The sequence below is a fragment of the Euleptes europaea genome, chromosome 16 (assembly GCF_029931775.1).
Source record: "Euleptes europaea isolate rEulEur1 chromosome 16, rEulEur1.hap1, whole genome shotgun sequence".
NCBI classification, from domain to species: Eukaryota; Metazoa; Chordata; class Lepidosauria; order Squamata; family Sphaerodactylidae; genus Euleptes; species Euleptes europaea.
This window is the reverse complement of record NC_079327.1, coordinates 54,279,533-54,293,530: the sequence shown is the minus strand read 5'-3', so window position 1 is coordinate 54,293,530 and position 13,998 is coordinate 54,279,533. Positions and strand designations below refer to the sequence as shown.

The 13,998-nt window shown below is 43.0% G+C and overlaps 1 protein-coding gene across 1 annotated transcript in view; it reads left to right on the top strand.

Moving 5' to 3' along the window:
- DMD (dystrophin) overlaps positions 1–13,998 on the top strand; it is a 1,354,185-nt gene that overhangs the window by 598,385 nt on the left and 741,802 nt on the right. Inside the window, exons 34-35 of the mRNA XM_056862020.1 lie at positions 2,849–3,019; positions 9,687–9,866. Coding sequence (XP_056717998.1) covers positions 2,849–3,019; positions 9,687–9,866 — 351 coding nt within the window. The remainder of the gene's footprint in view (positions 1–2,848; positions 3,020–9,686; positions 9,867–13,998) is intronic.

Sequence of the window (13,998 nt, the reverse complement as noted above, 5' to 3'; positions counted from 1 at the left end):
TGACCGTTTCATAAGCAGGTTTCTAAAAACTTAAAATGAAAAGGTACAAATAGTAATTATCAGAAATGGTGGGAATTGCTCTGTCCCAAAGAACTAAAATTTACAGCCAATCAGGACATACGTGAAAATTGGTATAAGATGTTCTACAGACAGCACCTCACTCCAAAATTATTGGCAAAGATGCATAATACAAATCAGGGTACATGTTGGGAGTGTAATGCATCAGATGGATCCTTCTTCCATGTCTGGTGGACCTGTCCTAAGGTCCAGATATATTAGAAGAACAGGAGGCAAGGAAGGGTCTGCGCTGGCATTGGGCTCCCCCTGCACCAGTGTCCAGGCTACTTATGCCACCGTAAGTGGCTCCAATGCTGGAGGGGAGGCCCGGACTCCAGTCTTCCATTGCTGCCATGGCAGCACCACCCCAGGATGCTGGCTTGGCCTTCTGCCGGTGTCCCACTGGCGAAAAGGCCTGTGACGGCATTCCAGGGGGTATTCCGGTGTCCTAGAGCCATTCCTGGGCCATGCCAGGGGGCAGCTCCCTGTCCCATTTCAGCCCTGGACACCAGCGCTGAGAATGGCGGTGCTGTGGCTGCTCTTTTGCAGGTGCAGCATTGCTATTATCTATGGGGCAAAAAGGCCCATTTTTACAAAAAAAAAAGCTGGCAAAAGGCTTTTTAAAATCTTTTAGCAGCCCTGAAACAGCTTTGGAGGCACGTGGCGGCACCTCAGCCATGCCGTCCCTGGCCGCCGAAAGGTGAGGAATGCACTGTTAGACCCCAAGAATATGCTGTTGGGCATTGCTTTATTAGAACTGCCAGTGCAAACCAAAGAACTGTTTAAATACACCACAACGGCCGCCAGAATTGTATTAACAAGGAAATGGAAGACGACGTCACTTCCGGATTTAGAAGAGTGGAAGGAGAAGCTGTCTGAATACGCAATTATGGCTAAAATGACCAACTTCATGAATAAAGATCAATACTACAAGCTGTTTTTTGAAAAATTGAAACTTTATCATCAATACATAAATGTTTAACGGTAGAGGAGTGCAGGTGTTAGAAGGCTAGAACTGCTTTCACAAACCATACTTTTATTTTTGAGAAAAACGATCTGTGCAGGCCAGGTAGTAAGAAATGGATATATATTTTTTCATAATTGCGTTTAACATACAAAGGTTTAATAGAGTGCAGTAGAACAATTGATGTTAGAAGGCTAGAATCGACAAAATCTTGATATTTCTGTAAAGTATACTTCTATGTTGGGTAAACTATCTTGACTTTTGTAGGCTATGCAGCCATGTAACTCTTATGCAAATAAGAAACATTTTTTTTATTTTTCTTCATCTGAATTATTCTTCTTTTTCATATGTCCTCCCTTCCTGTGTTTCCCTACCCTTTTGCTCCATTTTAAAGAAGAAGAGTAGTTTTTTATATGCCGACTTTCTCTACTACATAAGGGAGACTCAAACTGGCTTACAATCAGCTTCCCTTCCCCTCCCCTCCCCTCCCCTCCCCACAACAGACACCCTGTGAGGTGGGTGGGGCTGAGAGAGTGTGACTAGCTCAAGGTCACCCAGCTGGCTTCATGTGTAGGAGTGGGGAAACAAATCCAGTTCACCAGATTAGCCTCCACAGCTCATGTGGAGGAGTGGGGAATCAAACCTGGTTCTCCAGATCAGAATCCACTGCTCCAAACCATCGCTCTTAACCACTACACCACGCTGACTCAAGAAAATGTTTAATAAAACATTATTTAAAAAATGCTTAAGAGGAAACATCTGTAATAAATTCCAATATCATACCAGATTGCCATGCCAAATTTCCAATATGTACTTCGAATTGTTGAAGGACAACAGGCATTATTTCACATACTTTCCTTTTGATCAGTTCCTGCATAGCCTTTGTCTCATTAAGATATAATGTAATTTGAAATTTAATTGAAGACAAATTCAGATGACAACCATATAATTTAAATAGCAGGTAGATTGGTCAAATTCATTGTATATTTATGATTTTATGTTCCAAGAATTTTTTTTCTTTTGACTGTTTCTCTTCAGCCTTGATTGATAATTTTTATGCTTTCTATGGGCAAAGGTAGAGAGGTAAGAGCTGCTCTCAGAATTGAATGAAAATAGTGTGCCATATTTTGCTGAGCTACTAAATGCCAATGCCTGTCATTTAGAGGTTAGGGGCATCAGCAGCTAGCCACTTTGCTGGCAGAAACTGAAATGCCCTAGCCTCTGTTTAAAAAAGGTAAAGGTCCCCTGTGCAAGCACCGGGTCATTCCTGACCCATGGGGTGACGTCACATCCCGACATTTACTAGGCAGACTTTGTTTACGGGGTGGTTTGCCAGTGCCTTCCTCTGTCATCTTCCCTTTACCCCCAGCAAGCCGGGTACTCACCTTACCGACCTCGGAAGGATGGAAGGCTGAGTCAACCTTGAGCCGGCTACCTGAAACCAACTTCCGACGGGATCGAAATCAGGTCATAAGCAGAGCTTGGACTGCAGTACTGCAGCTTACCACTCTGCGCCACGGGGCTCTGTTTAGGTGATCAAAATCTTTTCTTACACTGTAGGTGACAGAAATGTTCCAGTGCTAGATCTTGACATCTTGTTGAGGTTCCTAGAAAAAGTGCAATGGGTTTTGCAACTGTACTTTCAAAGCAGAAGATAGGGGGCCAGAACAGTCATGAGGACTTGATAGTGGATTTGTTTGGCAAGTAATGGGAATAAGAAAATCACAGCCAGTGTGATGGCACGGAAAAGGGTAGGAGTCAGAGTAGCACTTTTGGTGGTGAAACATTTTGAAGTTTAGATGATCAAAATCTTTTCTTCCAATGTAGGTGACAGAAAAAAAGCAAGAACTAGAGAAATGTTTGAAATTATCTCGGAAGCTGAGAAAGGAAATGAATAGTCTGACAGAATGGCTGGCAGTGACAGATTTAGAGCTGACAAAGAGATCAGCAGTAGAAGGCATGCCTATCAATTTAGATGCTGAAGTCGCCTGGAGCAAGGTAATAATATATATTTTTCTCCCTTGTAAGCTCACATATGTTTTCCTGGCATTATCTCACTCTCACAGCAACCTCCCCCCCATAGTTGTAAACATTGTATAGTTTACACTATTAAAAGTTTTATTAACATATTTTACTCTCAGTGAATCAAATCATTTTGTAATATACAGAGAAATATGCTGTTAAATTTGTTTTGACAAATTTTATAATCCAGAATTTTTTATATTTACCTTACAGCAGGGTGGAATTCAGGTGCCGCATCACAATTTTAGGACCCCATAAAAGGTCAAGATGGGGTGACAACAAAATTCTAGATACCTTTTTATCCTTTCCATTTATAAGTTGGTTAGTTTGCTCTTCACAGGTTTCCATTTTTCTCTCTCAGGTACAAATGGAAAACTTAATATAGTGACTTACAGTGCAATCCTAAAGAGAGTTACTTCAGTCTAAGCCTATTGAAATGAATGGGCTCAGACAGGAATAGCTCTCTTTAAGATTGCACTGCCTATAGCATCTAATAACTGTCCCATGATTTATCATTGTATACCAGTTATTGGCATCCCCAGGGAAGCAGGGAAAGGAGCAGCTGTGTCGTTTCCTCAATGGGAGGCTTCCCGTGCTGCCGCTTGCTGCCTTGCCTCCCTGTCTGAATGGACCAATCAGGCCTCAGCTCCTCAGGAGGCGGGCCCTCTGGAGTTGTCAGACCTGGGTGGTTTCACTCGGGCCCCAGTGGAATTCAGCTTTGCGCTGTCCTACCGATCCTTCCTTAAGTTATAGTGTTGTTAAAGTTTTGTTGAGTTCATCACTACTTTGGTGTGGGACCCGATCTAGTTTAGGATAACAGCCGGCCTGTGTTTTCCCTTTTCCCCACACTGAGGAATCCCAATAAGGGAATTCGGGGGAGGCCTGGATTGTGACATGCCCAGCTTGGGGGCTGTCAGAATGGCCTCCCACCATGTGGCAGGGGACCACACAGCTGGCATCCATCCAAGTGGATTCCACATACTGCCATCTCATATGGCTCCCAGCAGGCCTGGCTGGGAGGGGAAATGCATTGGCTGGCAGTCGGGTTGGCCGATGCCTAGGATCACACCCCAATGTCATGCCAATGCCTGTTGCTGTAACCAATAAAGTTTTGGCTGTTTCCATCCAGCAACTGCCTTCTGTGTCTTCAGTAGCATGCCAGGGGTCAATGATTGTAATGGGGCTGTGGGCTGAAGTTGCATGTGGGGGAAGGGAATAATTGGGGTCAGGTAGCTGGCTCTGGGTACTCCCCAATTAAGTGCTAGGTTAGCAAGTACTTCTTAAAGAAGATAACTGATTCTGTAAACATAATTTGCATTGCTGATACTGCTAATGTTAACACCATTATTTGGACTCCATTGTGTATCTTTAAACACATACTTAAGATTCCTTTTTCAGTTTTATAGGTGAAACCACTTTATTTTAAGAGTTACACAAGATTGTTTTGAGAACAGAATGCTGAACAGAAGAGTTCAGTTTCCCCCCACTCATATCCTCTTTCTGAATCTTTCTTTTTTAAGCCTTCAGCGATTCTTATGTTTAGACTGTGTGTGTGTAAAGTGCCTTCAAGTCGCAGCCGACTTATGGCGACCCCTTTTGGGGGGTTTTCATGACAAGAGACTAATAGAGGTGGTTTGCCAGTGCCTTCCTCTGCATAGGAACCCTGGTATTCCTTGGTGGTCTCCCATCCAAATACTAACCAGGGCCGACCCTGCTTAGCTTCTGAGATCTGACGAGATCAGGCTAGCCTGGGCCATGTCATTCCAAAGAAATGAAAACTAAACATTAGCGATTTTTGCATTCTATTTTAAAACTATGGACGAGAGTAGGCATGTGCTTTTTCTATTTTCTGTAAGGTCAAATAAGCACTTTACAGAAAACACAGTGAAACATATTTGTAACCTTTCTAAAAACTTCCTACAATCTTGAAGTTTAGTCACAATAAGTTATATGTACAGAAAAGCTAGTTTGCATTCAGATATGGGTTGGTTTTACATTAGCCTGCAATTGTCTGAAAATGCCCCAATTTGTTCATTCAATTGTTATAGACTATCCAGAAGTTGCTGTAGTTGTATTTTCCTTTTTTTTTCAGATTTTATTTGTTGTTTTTAAAAAACTTAAAACACTATTACAACATTGTACTGTCTCATGTGCACAGTCAAAGTGCACTTGAAGCTTCCTAAAACTATTTTCACTTTAAATTTTCAGTCCTTCTGTCTCTTTCCTACATGATTAATTACTTCCTGTTTTCTTACAGGTCGCCTGGTTTTCTCCTGCATTCATAAATCAATTTTAAATTATCAGCTCCTGTTCCACTGGGAAAGGAGAAAGACTTAAGTATTTGTTTTGCACTTTGTAGTTTGCCATAGTTATTGTTATTGTTCTTCTTCTTATTATTATATCATATAATCACAATATGATCATAAACACTAACATTCTGATTATTTGTGTTATATGTGTGTGTGTCTATGTGAGCAACAAGTTGTATTTAAACTGCCCTGCCCATATAAACAAAAATGATAATTATCCTTTTATTTATGAGTGCCTGGAGAGAACAACCATACCCCAAGCAAACAGGAAGTAATTAATGAACTTGAGAAAAAAGGGAAATTGCAAGGAGAATAATGGTTTAATTTCAAGTAGGCATATATTAGGATTTTGCCCCAGGGACTGGTTTTTATGGGAAATATAGCATTTTGTTGTTATTTGTAAAGCTCCCGTTTTTGTTTTACAGCTGAAATGAACAATTAAGCAATGCCAAAAGTCTGGATCACTCAGATCACCATAGCAACTTAACTAGACAAACCTGTCATTAATGTTTGCTTACAGATACATTGCATTGCATACAGATTGTGTACACAGCCATATAATTAATATGTTGGGTCTGCTGATTGCTGATTAGAATGAGTATGAAGTAGAGTTTTATTTCTCTGACCCTAATTTCTTATTACAAGTTGGTAATAAAATCAAAGGGAAAGGAAACCATTCATTAAAATTTTACTCACGTGATAATCAACTGTAATATGCTTGCTAGCCTACCAATGTATAGTCCAGTCACCACTTTGTCATGATGAAGGTCATACCTAGGGCTGTCAAAAAAAAAAAATTCGGTACAGTTCGGATTCGGCCGAATTTGGCCCTTGTGGGTTCGGTACGTGCCGAAGTCCGAACTCCCCCACTTCGGATCCGTTCAATTCGGCGGGAATTCAAAGTTCGGAAAAAAATTTGGCCGAATAAAGCCATTAAAAACACAATCGCGCCTTTCCTCGGCTCTGGGGGGGGGCATTTTTGGGCTTAGAGGTCCCAAACTTTCAGCAGAGCTTCAAAGGACGTATATTGAAAGACTCCCCAAGTTTTGTAAAGATTGGGTCGGGGGGGCTGAGATATGGGCCCTGAAAGGGGTCCCCCCACCCTTAATGTGCATCTCTCAGCAGAGCTTGCCGCCCACGCACAAAGCTCCCAGCCCCGACAACAGTTTGCAAAGCAACTCAACTTGTAAAACAACACCTTTGCAACAGGGAAAAACCAGAAGACACACAACTGAAACCTCCCCCCTCAAACCAGGGAGCTAGAGACTCGAGGGGGAACACACACCCCAGGCAGAACCGACGAAAGCCCCCTTTGGCTTCCCCCCCACCCACAGAAACTGCTCCCTCCCCACACACACACAGACTCTGCTTTCCCCCACACACACACACATACACAGGAGAAAAATTATAGATTAAAGCCCCCAAAGGGGTCTTACTGTGGCTGTCTTCTGTTCCATCAAGAGGGGCTGAAGAGGACTTGTAATCCAAGATGATTCCAATTAGGCACGGGAGGTTTTCTCTGGAGAAGATGCACAGGATCTGATCCATTCATCCCAATAGGGAAAAGGGGAAAGGGGAAAGGGGAAAGCCCATATCTCGGGACCCCCTGACCCAATGTTCACAAAACTTGGGGGGTATCTTAAGAACACTGGTCTGAAACTCCGCTCAAAGTTTGGGATCTGCACCCCCAAAAATGCGCCCCCTGCAGCCATGGAAAGAGAAAAGGGGGGAGGCGATATTTCTGCCCCCACTGAACCCATCTTTACAAAACTTGGGTAGTATCTTAAGAATAATTCACTGAAGCTATGCTAAAAGTTTGGGGGCTATATCCCCAAAAAAGCGCCCCCTGCAGCCACATAAATGGAAAAAGGGGGAGGGAAAAGGGGGAGAGCCCATATCTCGAGACCCCCTGACCCAATGTTTACAAAACTTGGGGGGTATCTTAAGAACACTGGTCTGAAACTCCGCTCAAAGTTTGGGATCTGTACCCCCAAAAATGCGCCCCCTGCAGCCATGGAAAGAAAAAGGGGGGAGCCCATATCTCGGGACCTCCTGACCCAATGTTTACAAAACTTGGGGGGTATCTTAAGAAGCTTCATCTGAAGCTCCAGTGAAAGTTTTGTGTCTGTACCCCAAAAAATACGCCCCCTGCAGCCACAGAAAGGAGCAAATGTGCACAAGCACCCCCACACACACACACAAGGATTTCGCTCTCTCTCTCTCTCTCTCTCCCTGGCCGGGCCGCACATCAGCTGATTCCTCCAGTACTCAATCCTGACTGATTGGCCAGAAGAAGACCCAGCTTGGCCACCGATTGGCCGGGGGAGGAGAATGCTGCTTACTGACGGTTATGCTGCTTACTGACGGCTGAATTTGCCGAATTTATTCGCAAACTCCCGAACTCGCTGAATTCGGCCCCCCCGGTTGCCCGCCAGTTTTGAGTTCGGTTCCTCCCGAACTAAAAACCACCGAATCAGGGGAAATTCGGCTGATTTTCAGTTCGGGCCGAACCGAATTGACAGCCCTAGTCATACCATAGAGATTATAGCAGAAACCTATTAATAACAATCATTCTATAGCAACTCTCTAATCATTCTATAGGAACTCTCTAATCATTCTATAGCAATTCTCGAAGGCATTCCAGTATCATTATCTCCAAAGATGATGGACAGAGATTGAGAAAGTACTCTTTTTTCTGAAGTACTCTTTTTTTTGTATAGAAGGTAAAACACAGTCCAGAAGTGGGCCAGTTGCCAGGTTACTTCCTCATATCTGGTATTTGCTGGCTGTCTTCTACAAACGTTGCACTTGGTCTGATCCTGCCTAGCCCTTCTTAAGTTCTGAAGTAAGAGTGCTCACTTAGGAGCAGTTAACATAATGAGGCTTTAACTGTGGAGAGGTCCTTGGATTTTGTCTGTCCGTGCTGTGAAATTTGTACCATAGACATTCTGGCTTACAGGCTTACACTAGACCTTGTATGCAACCTGATATGCAACCACATATAGTTTTGCCTCTGATACTTACCTTTTGATCCAAAAAGGCTGTTTTGAGAAATTGCAGTAATTCTTTCACTTTCTCTCACAGTCACTCCCTGACAATGGGAAAATGGCTGGGGAAAGGCTGGTTTTAAGCAGAAAAGCAGCTGGATGGGTAAACGTTCTATATCTGGATGGGTAAACGTTCTATATATAAACGTTACACATTATAGTCCCTCTGCTTAAAGTGTGATTTTGTCATATCATATATCTAATTCCAAACCAGGCCACAGAATGTGGATCAATACATCTGCAAAATAAAACTAGTGACAGGTAGGGGGGATTTCTGTAAAAAAGTTAAGGCAATCCCAGATCCATAGAAACAACTGAAATGTTTTTTTAATGGGATTGAATCTTCTTAAAACTGTAGCTTTAAGAAAAGAATCACAGTATTGCTGAGCCCTCCAAGTCTTGGTTTATTGTAAAGCAAAGCCACGGAGGCACTGAGGGGGTGGAGCTGGGGTAGCCTTGAAGGCCAAAACAGCCCTGGAAAACTTCAGTTGCTTTGCTCCTGATGGAGGAAGACTCAGCAGGGATGGGCCTGGCAATGACCACCAGAGACTTGCTACTCACACCACTTGTCCCAGCCAGGTGGTCATTGTGCAACTGAGCCCTATGTGTGTGTGTATGACAGAAAGAGAATCAAGCATTTTAATTGTTGGATTGTGATAGTCAAGCGTAACTGAATGATAGAATGTGAACTGCAGTTCACTGTCCTTGAACCATTGTATTTATCAGCTTTGTATGCTCCCTTTACTTCAAATATTTCAGCTCCTTGGAAGACATGAGATTCCCCCCCACACCCGCTGTATTCACAAGAGCTCTGAGGGTTAGTTAAAGTGAGTGAGAGAACTGATGAAAATTTTGCTTCCGTACGTGGAAAATGTGGTAACTGTAGTTTAACCATCCTTTTAAAAAACTAGAAATAAAAAGAATCTTTTAAATAGAATTGTTAATGGAATCAAATAGCAGATGTTACTGAATTTTTCTAATAGGATATGACTTTTTAAAAAATCATCTAAGCACTGTAAGAAAAGATAATTAAACAAAAAAAATTGGTGAATCATCATGAGCCCCTTGATTGGATTTAATGATATATAAATCTCACTAATGAATGACTTTCTTTTATGGCTCAATGTAAATTTCTCTTTCTTTCAGGTTTTTATGCACTCACATGTTGAAAAGGACTCGGCCTTTTTCAGTCTGTTGCAATGTTATGATGTAACATAGACATCTGAATTCATAATATTCTTCCAAGATTTTCTTCTTTATTAATCATCTCACATATGCTTTCCATAGGCAACACAGAAAGAGATAGAGAAACGTCAGCTTCAACTGAAAAACATTACCGATTTAGGAGAGGGACTGAAGACTGTACTCAAAGGGAAGGAGGGCTTAGTGAACGATAAAGTCACTCTTCTGAGCAGCAATTGGATAGCAGTTACTTCACGAGCTGAGGAATGGTTTAACTTGTTGCTGGTAAGAAAGTAATGCTTTTTGTCGTGCATTATTTACTTCCCTGAGTAATGAAAAGCCCTGGAACATCATGGCCAAATTGAGTTTCTTTTGAATAAGGCAGAAAGAATGCTAGTGTGCTGGAGACTCATGATGTTGTTATGAGTTGTTTTACTTGTATAATACACAACCAGAACATATTAAAATCAAACAGACACATTATAGAAGCCTATAGCAGGCATTATATTCCCATGCAGCACCCATATGGGATTCAACACTGAACACATAAGTTTCTGTCTTGCTGTTCCTTGTTCTCAGTTTTACTCTTTCTGTTTCTACCTGAACTTTAAACTGCTTTGAACTGCCTCTCTGTGTCTCCCACAAAGTATGACAGATTTCACATTCTGTAGGCTGAGATTTCCACCCAGAAAGAAATATTATTGTTCTTTTATTGTCCCTGTTTGCCCATTACTATGTAAAAACACACACACACACGCACACACACACACACACACACAACAAATGGTCACGCATACAGATCAAGTCCACCATCCTGAAACAAAGTAAAAGTTCTCATGGAAAATAATTATATATCACATTACCTAAAACCTTTACATTTATTACCTCAACAATCATTATAAAATCCTGTAAAATAGACCTATTATCCACGCATCTACAGATTGTGAAAATGACAGCCTCCTGTGTATTTATTGATAGGAATGAAAACTACCTTAATTTGCCTCTAGGTGTTGCCTGCAGCTACCAGGGACATAAGTACCCAAGGCAAGAGATTACATTACTACAATGTGCTCTACATGGGGTTGTCCTTGAAAAGAGTTCAGAAACTTCAATTGATGCAGAATGCTGCAGCCAGGATGTTGACTGGACAGTTGGGACCATATCACTCCAATTTTGTACCATCTACACTGGCTCCTAATTTGTTTCTGGGCACAATTCAAGATGCTAATGCTGACATTAAAGCTCTATATGGTTTGGGACCCACATACCTGAAGGGACCACCTACTCCTTTATGAACCTACCCAACCATTGCAGTCATCTTCAGAAGGCCTCCTTTGGGTACCCCCTCCTTCTGAAATGTGGGTAGCAACCTGGGAGAAGGTCTTCTCAATAGTTGCACCAAAACTCTGGAAATCTCTCCCCAGAGAAATTTGCCTGTCCCCTTTTGCTTGCCTTGCCTCAATGATCCATCCTTCCTCTCCTTTTAACTGTTGTTCTTATATTTTGTACTTATTTTAAGCTTTGGTTTTGACTTCCTGTCCCCTTCTTTAGCTGTAGCTAATTTTATGTTATTTAAATTCTAGATTCATGAATGTCAAACTTTTAACAATGTTTTTTGTTCAGTTTTAAGATAAGTTCCCATGGGTTAGAGTAACACATCCCGTGAGTTTTAATTTGCTACTAAAGTCTAACTTTATATATATATATATATATATATATATATATATATATATATATATATATATATATATATATATATATATATATATATATATATATATATATATATATATATATATATATAAAGGTTTATGCTTAGCCAAACTAGCCCTGCATTGTAGCCTTTTTATATAGCAAATGGCACATCAGCAAGAGACCACCCAGGAGCATTTACTTTTGTATCCGGCTCTAGGGCAGTACTATAGACTACATTTTCATTTGCTCACGGTTGCTGGGGGAGGCAAGAATTTCCAGGTTTTGCCCTATATAGAGGGAGATCATCTTTTTTTACAGATGAGTCCCATACTGCCCCAATTACATTCTAGAAAATATGTCTTCCATTGGGCAATCAGCGTGGCTGCAGAGTTAGATGGACTGACAGACTCCAGGTCAGCCTAAAAGCTTTCCTGGATAAGCAAGATCTTCAACTGCTTTGTTCAGTGTTTCTTGACCCCTCAGTAAGCCAAACATCACTACCTATTTATGAAAATTTTATCCACAAGTTAAGACCCTTCCTGTTTAGTCCTGCAGGGAAAAAAGGTAAAAATAGTATTACATCTAAACCATGTTTCGACAGAGTATGTGTAGTAGCAAAGAGGGCCTTAGGAGAAGCTTATAAGAACTTTATGACTGCCCCAATGCACTTAAAGTGTTAAGCGCAAAATACCATGAAGAATCAGAAAAAGATATTTAAACATCAAGTAGCTCAAAAAAAGAAAGGTCATATAAGAGATCAATGAAGAATACTTATACAAGGGCCAGAGGAAAAAAACACCTCACTTTTCTGGCATCTGACATCTAACCGTGTAATGACCAATTACAGTCCTCTTGATGCTGTCATCCCAGCAAATAAATGGGTTTCCTACTTTCGGTACATGTATAAGGAAGAACAGCCACCAGCAACCCAAACAGTGGCTTTGAAAGACCTGCCAGAGAGGCCACCAGTTTTCCCAGTAGAGATTCGAGCCCATATAGGATGCTTAAAGAAGGGGAAGGCACCAGGAGAGGATGGGATGCTTCCTGAATTTATTAAAATCAGGTAGATTGGTGGGCCCCTTTCTTGACAGCCTTATTTATATACATCGATGTCACTGGTCTCATTCCCAAAGATTGGAAGATGGCGGTGGTTGTACCATTCTTTAAAAAAAGGGGCCTGGTATATAAAGGGGTAAAGAATCGAACAGGTACAGTCCATCAAATACCTAGGGGTGGCTTTTCAATCAAATGGTCTAAAAACGGAACATCATAGGCAGGCTGCGAATCTAGCTGAAAGATTGTCCTATAATATAGTAATTTTTTTTTCATACAAGGGGAGCCTACTTTATTCCATCTGCCCTTAGATTGTTTCAGGCAAAGTCTATGGCCCAGACGTTGTATGGAACCTTACTGGGTTCCTGTGAGGGCCATCTGTTTCTGGCTCTTATCTGCTGCCATCTCTACCCCTTTGAACTCGTACAAGCAGTTCGCACCTCCATGTATCTTCCTGAGTCCCCCGCCTTGTTCATGGCGCCCAGGTGCCACCTCTCCTCCCCTGCTGTGCTTTCTGCCTTCACTCCCTCGGGCCGAGTCCGGCCTTGAAATGCTGATAGCCCTCACTGTCTCTTCGGGTCTGTTTGATGTTTTGTGCTGCACCATTTTGCCTTGTAACCTCCCATGCCTTGCGTGTGAACCTTCATGCCCTGTAATAGATAAATACTGTAACCCCGATAAGCTAGTCACTCGCAACTTTGAATCCATGAGACTGTCTTCTCTATCTGAAGCCTTCAATAAATCTTTTGTTTCTGCATTCAAGTCTGAGCAATTGATTTGGCGAGGTTTGCCCAGCTAGGTTGGGGACTCTCACATTAAGTTGCGAGTCTTTGCCTCTTCGTTCTGCACCTGTGCCCTACGGGACAGCAATGCCAGGCGACGAGGATAAGACTACTCCTCCGGCCTCGCCGGACGGAAGCGGCGTACCGGAGAAGCCGGACCCGAAGGATGAGGAAGCCAAGCGGAAGGTACCAGGCATGCCGCACCCGGGACCGGGTCCGGGCACAAGACCCAAGAACACCTTTAACACTTGGCTGGATTCTCCGAAAGGTTGGTCGCTCTCCCGGACCGAGGCAAAGCACCGCCGCTTGGCCTTGACGGGTACGGGATTCGAGGACGACCCCGCTCGTAGGGACGCTCTGATGGATGAGGAGTGGAGACAGTGGCAGGAGGAACGCCAAGCCATGGTGGAACGCATAGATGCCATGCAGATTGTGATGCAGGAGATGGCTGCTGCCATGGACGCGCTGAAGGTTCAGCCTCCGCCCGGTAACCCTCCGGATGGGACACCGGCGGCTCCCCCCGCGCCTCCTCCCAGCACTCCGGCCCGCCGGGACCTGAAAATCACGTATGATGGGTCGGGGGACCAGTTGACCTTTTTCATGGTCCAAGTGGACATTTTTATGCGGGAGCAGGGCCGGACCTTTACCTCCGAAGAGTCCCAGGTCCAGTATGTGGCCTCCCTCCTGCAAGGCGAAGCGGCCGCGTGGATGGTGTTACAGTACGAGCTCCGCTCCCCTGTGCTACGGAGTTTGGATGACTTTATGATCGCCCTCCGAAACCAGTTCGAGGACCCGAATCTGGGGGAGCGGGCCAAAGCCGCTCTGATGCAACTGCGCCAAGGGACTAAGTCGGTGGCGCAGTATGCGAGCGAGTTCCAGTCCTTATT